The sequence below is a fragment of the Semicossyphus pulcher genome, unplaced genomic scaffold, assembly GCF_022749685.1.
Source record: "Semicossyphus pulcher isolate SPU_LCO1_2020_fin unplaced genomic scaffold, fSemPul1.0.p SCAF_16, whole genome shotgun sequence".
Lineage (NCBI taxonomy): Eukaryota > Metazoa > Chordata > Actinopteri > Labriformes > Labridae > Semicossyphus > Semicossyphus pulcher.
In genome coordinates, this window is record NW_027211670.1 from 26,450,001 (window position 1) to 26,463,815 (window position 13,815).

At 48.9% G+C, this 13,815-nt stretch overlaps 1 protein-coding gene across 1 annotated transcript in view; it reads left to right on the forward strand.

Moving 5' to 3' along the window:
• Positions 1-11,949, forward strand: part of LOC138593092 (SUN domain-containing protein 1-like) — a 12,845-nt gene extending 896 nt beyond the window's left edge. The window contains exons 3-23 of the mRNA XM_069663929.1: positions 155-331; positions 514-710; positions 946-972; positions 1,254-1,550; positions 2,695-2,844; positions 4,292-4,372; positions 5,011-5,157; positions 5,523-5,621; positions 7,359-7,394; positions 7,839-7,907; positions 8,359-8,558; positions 8,955-9,215; positions 9,322-9,453; positions 9,540-9,607; positions 9,760-9,904; positions 10,059-10,334; positions 10,475-10,559; positions 10,875-10,990; positions 11,161-11,328; positions 11,404-11,496; positions 11,732-11,949. Of these exons, the coding sequence (XP_069520030.1) occupies positions 155-331; positions 514-710; positions 946-972; positions 1,254-1,550; positions 2,695-2,844; positions 4,292-4,372; positions 5,011-5,157; positions 5,523-5,621; positions 7,359-7,394; positions 7,839-7,907; positions 8,359-8,558; positions 8,955-9,215; positions 9,322-9,453; positions 9,540-9,607; positions 9,760-9,904; positions 10,059-10,334; positions 10,475-10,559; positions 10,875-10,990; positions 11,161-11,328; positions 11,404-11,496; positions 11,732-11,845 (2,938 nt within the window). The 3' untranslated portion in view covers positions 11,846-11,949. The remainder of the gene's footprint in view (positions 1-154; positions 332-513; positions 711-945; positions 973-1,253; positions 1,551-2,694; positions 2,845-4,291; positions 4,373-5,010; positions 5,158-5,522; positions 5,622-7,358; positions 7,395-7,838; positions 7,908-8,358; positions 8,559-8,954; positions 9,216-9,321; positions 9,454-9,539; positions 9,608-9,759; positions 9,905-10,058; positions 10,335-10,474; positions 10,560-10,874; positions 10,991-11,160; positions 11,329-11,403; positions 11,497-11,731) is intronic.
• The last annotated feature ends 1,866 nt before the right edge of the window (positions 11,950-13,815 follow it).

Here is a 13,815-nt window from a genome sequence, read left to right on the forward strand (position 1 = left end):
ATGTTCAGAATGGTGATTCTTACAGTCTGATGAGTAGCTGGTGCTACGTTAACATGTTGGCCTGCTAATAAGCACATGTCTCTCCTCCTCCTCCCTTCTCCCCTTCTCTCCTCCTCCTCCTCCCTTCTCTCCTCCTCCTCCTCCTCCTCCTCAGCTCCAGCGACTCCTCTGCGGTCTCCGACTCGGAGAAGGAGCAGCAGATCGCGTCGTTCCTGCAGGCGAGGACCATGTCTAGACGCAGCCTGCGGCTCGATGACGGCCTGTTGGACCGCAGTCTGCCGCATGGCAGCACCTCCTTCAGCGTGGGAGGAGCTACCTGGAGGAGCAACAGGTGAGCTCAGGGAGACGTCTGCTGCTTTCTACCTTTACAATCAAGTCACTACTTGTTCATGTCTTCTTCTGCCTCCGCTGCTTGTTCTTCCTCTGCACCTTGTTACTCTGCTGCTTCTTTTTCTTCATCTTCTTCTTCCTTGCCTCCTCCTTCTCCACTTTCTACCCATCCTCCTCCTGCAGGTCGTTGAAGTCTCGCCGCTCTCAGCAGCTCTCCGTCTCCTGCTCAGAGTCTCTCCTCGTCCACACTCCTCGTAAAGAGACCGGCCTCTCGCTTCACAACAGCAGCGTCCACAGCGTGGCCTCCGACGCCTCTCTGATCTCCTCCCTGATGGACGAGTCCTCCATCCAGGAGACCACGCTGGTCGACACACTCTGGGGTACAACTCCTCCTCTTCTGTAACCCCTCCAGTCTTCCCTCACCTTACCTTAGCCCTTACTCACTGGTTCATGATTGTGAGAATAAAAACGTGACAGAAACATGGGTGAGAGGTTAGAACGGCAGAAATAACTGACAGAAGCTTTTGTCTTTTCTTTTGGCGGGTGTTTAGAGAGAGTTAAAATGTGTTGGTTTAATAAAGTTTGTCTGACGTGTTTTTCCTCCTGGTGTCTCAGGTTTGGATCAGGACATCGATCCTAAAGGTCAGGTCATGTTCCTCTTACAGAAAGATAAAGTGTATACCAAAGTGTCTGCCTCTCCTGGGGCTTGTAGTTTTTTTGTGGTAACTTCAGAGTGTGATGCTTCATACAAAGAGTAGTTATTTTCACAGCTTACACACTTTGAACGCACTTTAATTGACTGAGATTAAAGCCGTCGTTCTGTTGGTTAAAATATCCAGTTTGTGAGAATAATCTCTGTAAATCACTTCAGCGTTTGAGTTTGGTGAAATGATGTTTCAGAAGTTGTTTCCTGTTTGTCACAGAGAGCACCATCATCGCAGAGCAGAGCACCGTCCTGGCAGACCGCACTCTGATTGGTTCAGACGCCCGCTGTCCCAAACATCCGGTGCACACGCTCAGTAAGGTCTACTGTAAAGACTGTGAGGAGCACTCGGACAGGAAGGAGTCCACATACTGCTCCTCCTCCAAGTACATCTCGTCCTCCTCCTCCAGGGGGCCCGCAGGCCCGGAAACATCCATCATCTACAGCCGCGACCGGAGCCGCAAGAGCCGGACAGGTGAGAGCAGAGACCACAGGGGTTTAGACGAGCAGTGGGACGGTGAGGAAGTCGTGTTCTTAGTGTCTCCTGATGTGTGATGTCAGAACCAGACTGAGGAGACTTTAACTCATCAGACTGTTTACATCTTAAGAGCACCAGCTAGAGCTCTGTTCATGACCTCTTCTTCTTCTGTGGTGGTTTAATGGCAGCATCTGGAGAGTTGGCTCCACCTGCTGTTGATCTCCACCGATCAGTGAACTGAGATTCAAACAGCAGGAGGGGAGGAAAACAAACGGCAAGTCGTTGGTTAAAATGTGTGCAAACTTGAGATGAAAACGTGACTCGTCTGTCTCTGTGTCATCTGTATGTTGATTCACAATAATGTGGACATGAAGCTTAATCTGTTTCGAACTCGCTCTGCTGCCGACGACAGGAAGAGAAACGTGGGAAACACCTGACTGTGGCTGTTTAATAAGAAGCAGGAGGAGACTGGACACGGGTGTAGCAGCCTGACACTGAGCCCAGTACCTGCTATGTGTTGAACTCAAGAGGAGGTTGTGGTTAATTTCTACGGAAGCCCTAAGCGGACGTTTCCTGTGACTCGAGTCATTTCAGTTTTCTGGAGATCTGGACTTCTTTATCTGGAGATAACGGTGCTGCAGCACCGTGACGTCAGAGGATCAGAACTCAAAACAAACGCACAGGCTGAACGACCTCATCAGTGAGGGCGGTGGGACGTCCTGCTCTGTGACATCACAGGGAGCGGCCTTTTCTACATCGACAGGAAATCATCAAAAAGCTTCGTTATCTGGAGATAAGGAGATCAATAAGTGGAGATGAAATGACTCGTTTTCACAGGAAAACAAAGTGTCCGCTAAGGGCTGCCGTAGTTTTCAGGTGTTTGACTGAGGGCAGATTTTGGTTTAATAGTTAGAGGCTTGTTTTGAGGTGGCAGATTCATCTTGACTCACGGGATCGTCGTCTCTTCTGATTGGTTGGATGTTGGGAACACAACGCGACCAGCTTCCCTCACAGAAGAGAAACTGTTCTCATGATTATTTAAAGCTTCAAATGATTATTTAACTTAACTATTTAACTTCCTTCCTTCAGCTGACACAGACTCAGCTGATCACTGCGCTCGTAACATGTTCTCCTGACAGCGCTGAGGATGCTCTTTAACTCACACGCTCTCTTTAAGTTCCAGTTCTCAGGTCAGCTGACCGCCTGTCTGCGATGTACCTGTGTTCAGCAGGTGTGCTGCTGTCTGTGTGGGACAGGTCAGTAGCCTGTGTGGTGTCCCTGCTGTCTCTGCTGTACCACCACCTGATGCTGCACAAACACAGAGACGTGACAGGTAGCAGAGCGGGCTGACCGCTTGTTCTCCGTACGAGCACGGGGCTTTGTGTTTGTGAGCCGGGCAGGAAGTTAGCTCTCATGTGAGGAACCTGAAGGTGCCGATGGTCGTTCGTATTCCTGAGGGTCAAAGGTCAAAGGCTGTTATGGAGAGGATGGTGTCAGATTGTGTGTACCTATCTCCAGGTAGTAGGATGGGCAGCTGCGTAGCTTTCAGGTACAAATGTTCAGACTCAAGTCGGAGTTAAAGAGAGATTTTGTATCTAAACACAGGAAACGATGAAAGTTATTGCAGCAGAACCGGTCCAAACGTGTGTTTGGACTGAAAGATGAGTTTCAACAGGAGAGTTAACTTCCTGCCCCGCTGGGTTTCTTCTCACCTTCACTCTCTCTCTCCACGTGCAGGGTTTCCTTTCCTCCAACTCGAGCCCTTTTTACTCTGCAGGTCCTCCTCAGCGCCGTAACGAAGCTCCGCCGTCATGCAGCCTTCGTCACTTTTACAGCGTTACAGCGTTGTGCAAGCAAAACGTGCGCGAGGTGTAAACAGCTACACACACACACACACACACACACTCTGGTTACACAGACGCCGTTTCTCCCCGGTCACTGCCTCTGACGCCGGCTCAGAGGACGAGCGACTTCGTCCCACATTCAGCCTCCGTGCGTTCTACTTAGAGGACAGAGCGTCACACAGGCGTGATGATCCCGCCTTGAACTGGCAGTGTAAAAAGGCTTCAGACCTCCCTCTCCTCCTCTCTGGCTCCGCCCACATGTTGTAAATCAGCACTTCCTGTCGTGTCCTGCTCCTGACGTCACTCTGAGGTGTCTCTGATCTCCTGCTCCAGGTGCTTATCGTACTAACTGAAGGTTGACTCTTGCAGATGTGCTGCAGCTGTGGTTGGACTCGTCTCTGCTGTGCGTCCGGAGAGCTGCAGCCTGCTGTGTGTCTGTGCTGACACACACCTGGCAGGTGTGTCAGGGGCTGACCTCTAAGCTTTCGCAGGTCGACACACAGACTGATAACAGACACAGAGGTACTGACTGTGAGAGTGTGTGTTTGTTGCAGGTGTGGGGGCGTACCTGTGCACATTTACTCCTGACAAACACAGGTGGTAAAAAGTGACGCTCACCTGAACTGAGTTGTTGTGATTCAGGTTTGGTCCTGTTGCTCGTGACCTCTCTGCTCACCTGTCGTGGTTTCTCCCTCAAACAAATGGGCTGCACCTCCTCACTTTGGCTGTTGCCTTGACAAAATGCAAATCTCCCCCTCTCTCCGTCTGTGTCCTTCCCCCCCCCCTGTGTCCTCCCCCCCGTGTCCTCCCCCCTGTGTCCTCCCCCTGTGTCCTCCCCCTGTGTCCTCCCCCCGTGTCCTCCCCCCGTGTCCTCCCCCCGCAGTCTGTCGGCCCTCGGCTCGGAGTGTGTCTCTGACTGTTTCCTCTCTGTTGCAGCTCGATCGAGTCACGGTGGAGTCATGAACCTGAGGGAGTCCACCTCCAGGCAGAAGGAGAACCACCCCAACGGATCTCTGTGTGAGTAACCACAGAGACACTTGTGCTGTGATGTGCTGCTTATTGAAAACGTGTAAATACATTTTCTTGATTAAATCTGGTGATAGTTTTTCTTTTTCTTCATGTTCCTGTAGAACTTTATTAATCCTGGAGCAAAGTGTGCTGCCAAATGTAACTCAAGTCAGATATAAGATTTCAAGTTTAAGGGGTTAAAGTGCAGGAGGCAGTGACGATAAGAAGGAAGGAAATCATCAGACAGTGAAAGTAAAGATGCCACATGATGTGTCTGAATCCTCTGTGAGCCATCGGGCCACGGCTGATCTGCTGCTGCTCTCGGTCCTCCTGTTTGATAGAAACCATGAGCAGCTGCTGGAGCCTTTTAAACAGGACCTTTATGTTTGTGAGGTGTAGCCGAGCAGCACTGAGAGATGCACCGACATGTTTGTGTGAGAGAAATATAAAATAACACCAGACTGGACTTTTATTTTGAAAATAAAGAAGTCTCTCAGCCGATGGTGGGGTTTGAATGACTCCCTCTCTGCTCTCCTCGTGGTCGCTCCCCTCAGCTCTCTGTAGCTGATGTTTGCTTTTATTTCCAGCTGCACAAGTTAAACCTTTTTCTCCTCCTCAGTTGAACTTGTCCTCCTTGTGTCTGTCAGTTAAACATACTCCCGCCCTGCTGACACCAACAGGTGACGACTGTAAGGAGAAGCAGCGCTCACAGTCGGACACGGCCTCCTCTTCCTCGTGGTCCTCAGTCACTTCCTGTTTGTTGGGGCTGATGTGGAGCGCTGCTGTTTTCACAGGTTAAATAACTGAACTCAGTTTTCCTCATGTAGTTAACCCTTTATTTACTCCACCTTCACTGATATACAAACATCTCTGAGAGCTACGAAGACCTCCGTATCTCAGCGTCTCTGGTGGAGTTAATGAGGTTTGAGAAGCTTTTTTCAGCGTGTCGTCTTCAGCATCTGGATAGATGAGATTTCTTAGGAAATACAGGAATCAGAACTCCCTTCATCTCTAAATACCTGTACGTCTTCAGTAACTTGAGCCAGCTGGCACAGTAATAACCAGTCCTCCCAGTCCTCCCAGTCCCCTGAAGCTTCTGTCATCTGGTCTGATAGCTTTGTAACTTCTCCTCCTCTGTGACGCCTCTTTCCCTCCTCAGCCTCCAGTCTCCTCCAGCTGACTCTCGGAGCAGCGTCGGCTGTCTGGCCTCTGACCAAGAACGTCTGTTCGGCTTGTGTGAGCGCCGGGTGCTCTGCAGGTTAACGCCGTGCCTCCCTGTCTGTCTGATTGATCCCTCTGCTCTTCTTCTTCTGCTCTCATCAGCAGCATGTTTGTGTCGGAGCTCCGTGGTTCTCTTCTCTAACAGGAGGACATTGTTCTTGTTTGTGTCTGCAGTGGGACAGTGTTTGAATACGAACAAGATGCACAGAGGAAGTGATTCAGTGTAATTAGTAACATCACAGCATGTCATGTTCAGATGTTCATCGTCATGTGTCCAGATGCAGCTCGAGATAAAAATATAAAACAAACTCTGAAGTTTGTTCTGGTTTGAAAGCTGCTGAAACAAAACGTTGATCACAGTTGATCAACTGAAATGATTTACAAACACCTCGATGATCTTGTTTCCCTTCAGTCCGTATGCACGCGGACTCTGGTGGTTTCAGCTTCTCTCTTGTGTCTGACAGAAGTCTGAATGTATTTTAGTTTCAGTGCGTCTGTAACGTACAGAGGCCCTGAGCGGACACGCATCCATACGTGTTCTTTACTCTGTGATAACGAGTCACTTCAGTTGTTTTCTTACTTCTCATCGAGACGACGGCGCTGCAGCACCGTGACGTCACGTGATCAGAACTCGTATCCCCTCAGAACAAACAAACGGGCTGAACCTCCTCAGTGTGGGCGTGGCAGCATGTCCGGCTCTGTGACATCACAGCGAGCAGTCGTTATGTTTTCTACATCGAAATCATGAGAAAACCAGCTTTGATATCTCGAGATAACGAGATCATAAGTGGAGGCGAAATGACTCGTTATCACGGGAAACGGTAAATAACACGGATGGACTCATGTCCGCTTCGGGCTTCCGTAGTAACCTCTTGTAACGTCTCATTTTATTGGACAAAAGTTCTGCAGGAGAAACATTTAATCAGTGAAACGGATCTGTCTTTTTGACATCACGTGTTTCTCTGAGAACAGTGACTGCTCGTTCAGATCAAAGTGTCCTGCCTGATGTTGGTGACATCACGTGTTTCTCTAAGAACAGTGACTGCTCGTTCAGATCAAAGTGTCCTGCCTGATGTTGGTGACATCACGTGTTTCTCTAAGAACAGTGACTGCTCGTTAAGATCAAAGTGTCCTGCCTGATGTTGGTGACATCACGTGTTACTCTGAGAACAGTGACTGCTCGTTCAGATCAAAGTGTCCTGCCTGATGTTGGTGACATCACGTGTTACTCTGAGAACAGTGACTGCTCGTTCAGATCAAAGTGTCCTGCCTGATGTTGGTGACATCACGTGTTTCTCTAAGAACAGTGACTGCTCGTTCAGATCAAAGTGTCCTGCCTGATGTTGGTGACATCACGTGTTTCTCTAAGAACAGTGACTGCTCGTTCAGATCAAAGTGTCCTGCCTGATGTTGGTGACATCACGTGTTTCTCTAAGAACAGTGACTGCTCGTTCAGATCAAAGTGTCCTGCCTGATGTTGGTGACATCACGTGTTTCTCTAAGAACAGTGACTGCTCGTTCAGATCAAAGTGTCCTGCCTGATGTTGGTGACATCACGTGTTTCTCTAAGAACAGTGACTGCTCGTTCAGATCAAAGTGTCCTGCCTGATGTTGCTAACCTTCCTGCTCTGTGCATCTTGTGTGTGAGTGTTTTCAGCTGTAGTCGGACTCAGTAACGCTTCACTCTTTCTCTCCTGCCTGCCGACCTGCAGCTGCTGATCATTACCATCTGATTATGTGATGTTGTGTGTTGTTGTGTGTTCAGGTACGACAGCAGGTGATGTGTACACGTGGCTCAGCAGACGATGGCACCACATGAGCACCAGCTTCCCCCTGAAGCGGCAAGTTGGAAACATTTTGATTGAAACTGAAATTCTAAGAAAAAGTAAATACTCCACGAAACACAGTCTAACCTGTCCTCTCCGATGTCACCATGGAGACGAGGTACGCTCAGGTATCTGGGAAGGTAGACTGATCAGTACAGACAGTTTAAAGGCAGGCTCATGAGCACTGTTCTCTTCATGCTAGTTCCTGTGGAAGCTACGTAGCTAGCACGGGTAAATGACCTGAAACATAACTGAGTGAAACACAGTGTGACGGTTTGTTTTTAACTTTTCATTAGCACAATTTAATAAGAAACATTTTCAGGACGTTCAAAAATAATTCTTTAAAGTTGGAGAGCGAGAGGAAGGAGAGGCGGCCATGTTGTTTCCTCGTCACTGTGTTTAAATGGTGATTAAAGAAGTTGGTGTTTCCTCCTCCTCCTGCAGGTTTCCTCTCAGACTCCTCCTGGTTCTCCTCCCTCTGCTGCTCCTCCTCCTCAGTAGGTTTCTGCCCTCTTTGTTTCACGTCCTCATCGTTTTGTGGCTTTTATTGATCTGACGTTACCTTTGAATAAAGATCGTCTGCCTCGTCAGATTTAAGGGATTTAAGACTGGCTGCTCTAAAGATAATTTCTTCATTGAATCATCAGACAGTTAAATATCTGCTGATGGAGCTCCTCGTTCATCAGTGAGGAGTCTCTGCTTTTTAACATTTCAGCTCATAAAAACAGAAATGATTCACAGAATACAAAATACTTGATCAGATTGATCGACTGATTTAACTGCAGCTCTGTTGACGGTTTGTTCGTCTGTTTTTGTGTCGTTGTTAAAGCCTCTGAAACATTCATGAAGCAGGAGCAGTCTTTTATATGAGCTGTATTTGTGTACGGTGACACACCCTGCAGCTACCTGTACACAGGTGGACTCTGACTCACAGGTGTGCCCCCTCAGGTCTGTGTTGGTTCGGTCCGGCTGCTCTTCAGTCGGTTCTTCCGGCTGTGAACATCACAGAGTGGGGGGCGGTGCTCCCTGACACCCCCGCCCTCTCCTCCATCTACAGCTCCACGTCCCCACAGAGCCGACCAGTAGAGGGCGCCGAGGAGGAGACGAGGGAGGTGCAGCCGAACGAGGAGATGCAGCCGAACGAGGAGGCGCTCTACAGTCGACCTCCAACACCTGAACCTGAGACGGGAGAGGAGGTGCTGACACGCAGATGTTAGAGGGGGGGTTAATGTCCTTGTGTGTGAATAAGAACACAAAGACCAGCAGGTGTTTTTAACTCGCTTTATTGTCTGAAATCGTCACAAATTATTTTTCAGAGCCACGAAACTTTAAGTTTTCACTATTTCAAAGTAAAAGTCAGAAAATTGGACAAAAACTTTATTTTTCATAAATGTTTCAGGTAGAACGTTTGACTGACTCAGTTTCTCAGGTGTCTGTTTTCTCCTTTTCTCTGCAGGATTTATTAAACTGAATATTTTATACCTTCTCTGTTTCTCTGTTAACAGATGTTTAATAAAAGATTTAAAGTCTCAGTTTCCTCGCAGGAAGAGTCGGCGGCGGTGGACGAGTCTGTGCGTCTCGTCCGTCTGGAGCAGAGTCTGACGGCGCTGTGGGAGCGGGTGGAGGCTGGAGGGCGGCGGGCGGAGCAGAGACACAGGGAGGTGCTCCGGCTGTACTCAGACCTCCAGCAGCAGCAGGTGTCCGCTCTGACCGGCGGGCAGGAGGCCTGGCTGAGCGGCCTGTTGGACCTGCAGCTGGAGCAGATCAAGACACGGCTGGAGGAGGAGAGACGGAGCAGGGAGCAGGTCAGAGTCAGGTCACTGAATGCTCCCGACATACCTGTGAGGGGCCGCAGGTGAACCACTGGATGAGCTTTTCTCTGCTTCTGTAAACTGTGTGTTTGTCTCTCAGACTCGGCAGCAGGATCTGTTGCAGCAGCAGAGCCAGTCGTCCCGTCTGGAGGAGCTGGAGCGTCAGCTGCAGGCGCTGGCTGCCAGAACACAGGTACAGAACATCTGTGTCACCTGTCACACCTCAGGCCGGGTCCTGCTGTAGGTTGCACTTATATATTTACTGTTAAAGAAGCGCCGGCGTCTGATCCAAAGATCTGTTTGTTCGTTGTTCTGCAGGACGTGCAGCAGGGACAGGACGCTGCTACGACGGCCTCACCTTCACCAACACTTCCAGCTGCTGTCAGGTAACCTTCATCCTCCTCCTCTTCGCGGTACAGTCAGTTTAAGGCCAAGGTTTGACTCCAAACTAAAGAACAGACTGCTTCCTCTGCTCTCGTCTTTTGGTCTCTTTGAGCCTCTCAGGTGTTTGACTGTTGTTGTCTTGTAACTCTCCTAGTGGCGGTGTTGACCGTCAGTCCCATGATGCCTTGCTGGCGGAGGTTGTGCGGTTGGAGGCGGCTCTGGAGGACGTCAGGCGCGATGTTCAGAGCGTGTCGGGGTGTCAGGACGGCTGCGGACAGCTGGACAGAATCCAGCAGACAGTGAGAAGTTTGATTATTGTCAGCAGAGAGGTTAGCATCGTTAGCTAACCTGGCTAGACTTTTATTATCAGTGTATGTTGACCGTTTTGTTCTCTCTTCCTGTTTCCTGTCCCGTCGTCCTCTCCCTCGTCTCCTCCGTCAGCTCTCTGCTCAGGTTTCCGCTCAGGTCCGTGAGGAGGTTCGGACTCTGGTCTACGGCAACCAGCTGATGATGAGGGGCGGGGCCTCAGCAGACCTCCCTGAGTCGCTCCTCCAGTGGCTGTCTCAGCAGTACGTCAGCGGGGCCGACCTGCAGGGGGCGCTGGCCTCTCTGGAGCTCAGCATCCTGCAGAACATCAGCCAGCAGCTGGAGCAGCACCGCAGTGACGAGACGCTCAGAGAGGCCGTCCTGCACGCCGCCGGGGCTGCTGGGGCCGCCGTGAGCCAGGAGGTGAGAGCGGCTGGAGGGTGCTGATGGGAATAAGTCACATTAAAATGTCACATTCTCATACTTTGATACCCTCGAGCAGGAAACCTACACACTGCTATGCTTTTCCTCCTGAAAGTTCACCGCTCACTTGTCTCTTGCAGGACGTCCATGCGATCGTGACGAACGCTCTGCGCCTGTTCTCTCAGGACAGGACGGGCCTGGCCGACTACGCTCTGGAGTCAGGAGGTCAGAAACAAACGACCCCGTCAGTTGATGTGTGACACTAATCAGGTTATAAAAGCCCTCACAGGATCAGGCTGACAAATGTCTACATTCATCAGTCTGTCTCTGTCTTTGTTATGCTAGCTTGTGATGCTACAGTGACTTCCTGTTTACATATCGGCTTGCTCCTGATTGGCCAGTGCTGAAAATGTGTAAAACATGACTAAAGTTTAATGGTGCATCCTGACTAGTTAAAGCACGAGTTTAAGATCGGTGAGTAAGACAGGACGTTAGCTGTGATGCACACCTGACAGGTGTTTGTGTGATGTCGTCCTGCAGGGGGCAGCATCATGAGCACTCGCTGCTCGGAGACGTACGAGACCAAGGCCGCTCTGCTCAGTCTGTTCGGAGTTCCTCTCTGGTATTACTCTCAGTCTCCTCGAGTTGTAATCCAGGTAACACACCTGTCAGTCAACACACCTGTCGACAAACATTGTTAATTTACCAACACTAGGACACAACACTAAGTCCTACATGATAACAGTCACAAACAAATGAAGCCAACCTGTGTCTCAGTATTAAAGGAGCAGTACCTCTCTGTGTCTCTTACCTGCTCGTCCTGCAGCCGGACGTCCATCCAGGTAACTGCTGGGCCTTCAGAGGCTCCACGGGCTTCCTGGTGATCCGTCTCTCCATGAGGATCCTCCCCTCCGCCTTCTCCCTCGAACACATCCCCAAAACCCTGGCCCCCAGCGGGACGCTGCGCAGCGCCCCCCGAGACTTCAGCGTCTATGTAAGAGAGAGACGGAGAGAGACGCTGTCGTGATGTTCACCTTCTGTTTGAACTCACCTGTGTGCTTGTGTTCAGGGTCTGGAGGATGAAGGTCAGGAGAGAGGGAAGCTGCTGGGAACGTACACCTACGACGAGGACGGAGAATCTCTGCAGACCTACCCCGTCTCTGTGAGTACCGACTGCGCACAGCTGCTGATCGCTGCTGATCGCTGCTGAACGCTGCTTTTCTCCTCTGATGTGAATCATTCGCAGGTCAGAAGCTCAGGTAGTTTTCTACAGGTACGCTCTGAATGAGCTCATGTCTCCTCCAAAGGAAACACACAGAGATAATGAGCCCACACTGTCACTGTGTCATCTTCCATCACGCTGTGTGTTACCTGTGTGTATGTGTTCTGAACAGGAGGAGAATGAGCAGGTGTTCCAGGTCATCGAGGTTCAGGTGTCGTCAAACTGGGGTCACCCGGAGTACACCTGTTTGTACCGCGTCAGAGTGCACGGGACGCCCGCAGACGTCTGAGGAGATGAAATCCGATTTTAAACACAAACTGTGGAGACGCAGAGAAACATGACGATGTGTTTGCTCACCTGCAGCTCACCTGCAGCTCACCTGCAGCTCACCTGCAGCTCACAGACCTGCTCTGAGTGTCGTCCTGCTTTCCCGTGGAAAAAGGACCGAGCTCTGATGTGATGTTAATATTTGTGTTCATATTTTTATTTCCGTGTCGTTTTGTATTTTCATGTTTTATCTTTGTCTGGTGCAGAGTGTGAACACAGCTGTGAGCAGACCAGCACCGCCTGTGTTTCATACAACTCATTATTCCTTCTGTCTGTGACGAGATCCCTGATTTTAATGAGTGTGTGAAACGTTTTAAAGATGGTGGTCTCACAGCGCATCAGTTGGACAGAAATCCTCCAAAGTTTTGGTCTTTTTTTGAACATTAACTCTTCGACAGACAAAAAAGATGAACTTTGAGAGAAAACTCAAATATGGGATCTCCTCACAGCCAGGATAGAAAGTTAACAACCCCCAAAAAGCCAAATGTCCCCATTGTTTGAATATAAACTTGAAGAAACGATCTTTCGAATTCACTGCAAAATTACATATTTGAGCTGCAAACTTTTTTTTAATACAAGAAAGGATCTAAAGTAATTTATCTTTCCCATAGCAACAGAGACCGTAAAGTCTGAGGGTCCTTGAACGCACCATTAGGCAGCTAATGTACTTACCTACAAATCTTTGACGAATTGTTCTCACCGCCGACACGAGAATGTTTTTGTCTGTAAATCTTCAGGTTTATTTATTTTGTCTTCGGTTGATGGAAGATAAACTTTTATTTTTGTTACTGATTCTCTCATGTTGTGAAACTTTTTTTTTATAATATATATTTTTGTGTTTGTATGTGATTTAAAGCTGAACATAATAAAGAGAGCAAGGTCACATGCTTTTATTTTGAAAGGTTTTGTTGGACATGTTTGTCATGAATCAAAAAATGAGTTTCTCGTTTCTCCTGGATCCTCAGTTTAACCTTCGACCTAAAAACAAAACGATTTTAAACTGTGTTTCAACATTAACAGCAGCTCTTAAAGTGACAGTGTTACAGAGAGGCTATGTTACCAGCAAAGAACAGAAATATTTCAACAGTTTGGTTATTGTCAGATATTAGCTGCCGATTTAATAACAGAACACAGCTAATCAAACAACCCTCATGTTTCAGATCAGCGGAGGGTCAAACGTACAATAATTCAGGCTCAGGACAGTCAGGTGATCAAACAACCAGAACAAGTTATTTGTGACACGTTTGGAAGCAGCAGAATTTGATCTGAATTTTCCTTAAAACATCAGATACAAAAATATTTACGTACGTTATCAACACTGAAGGTCAATATGTGAGGGGGTGTCAGGAGGGGAGGGCGAAGGGTTAAAGGGACTACATGTAAGGTTTATTGATGTATTCATCAATCAAATATCATTTTTTATTGCCAATGTGTGAAGGGACAGTAGAGGAACTGATCAATTGAGACCTTCCCCAGCTTCCATAGTCCCTAACAACCTGTGGGCTGATTTTTATGGAAAGCACTCGGGGCGGTTTGTCCGGGAAACAAGACGATGTGACGTATCTGTATGTTCGTGAGTACCTCGCCGAGAGCTCGTTCTACGCTACTACAGTCAACAGTGTGCAACACGGGACAAAGCAAGCTTTGAAATGGAGACGGATAATGTTAACATTTTGGCCAACAGTAATTTATGTAGCCGAACGAAGCAAATGTGTAACTACCGATTGCATATCGTTGCATTATCTGCCTAGGCTAAGGTTAGCGAGCCAGCAGTAAGCTGGTGACAAGCTGCCGTTAGCTTGTATGCTATCGCAGACGATTTGCCAGTTAGTCAACATAGCAAAGTGCCGCAGAGTGCCAGTCGACATGATGCCGGTCAATGAACACGTCGCGTCAGTGAAAAGTAAACAGAGCTGGTGAGTTCCGAGTCTG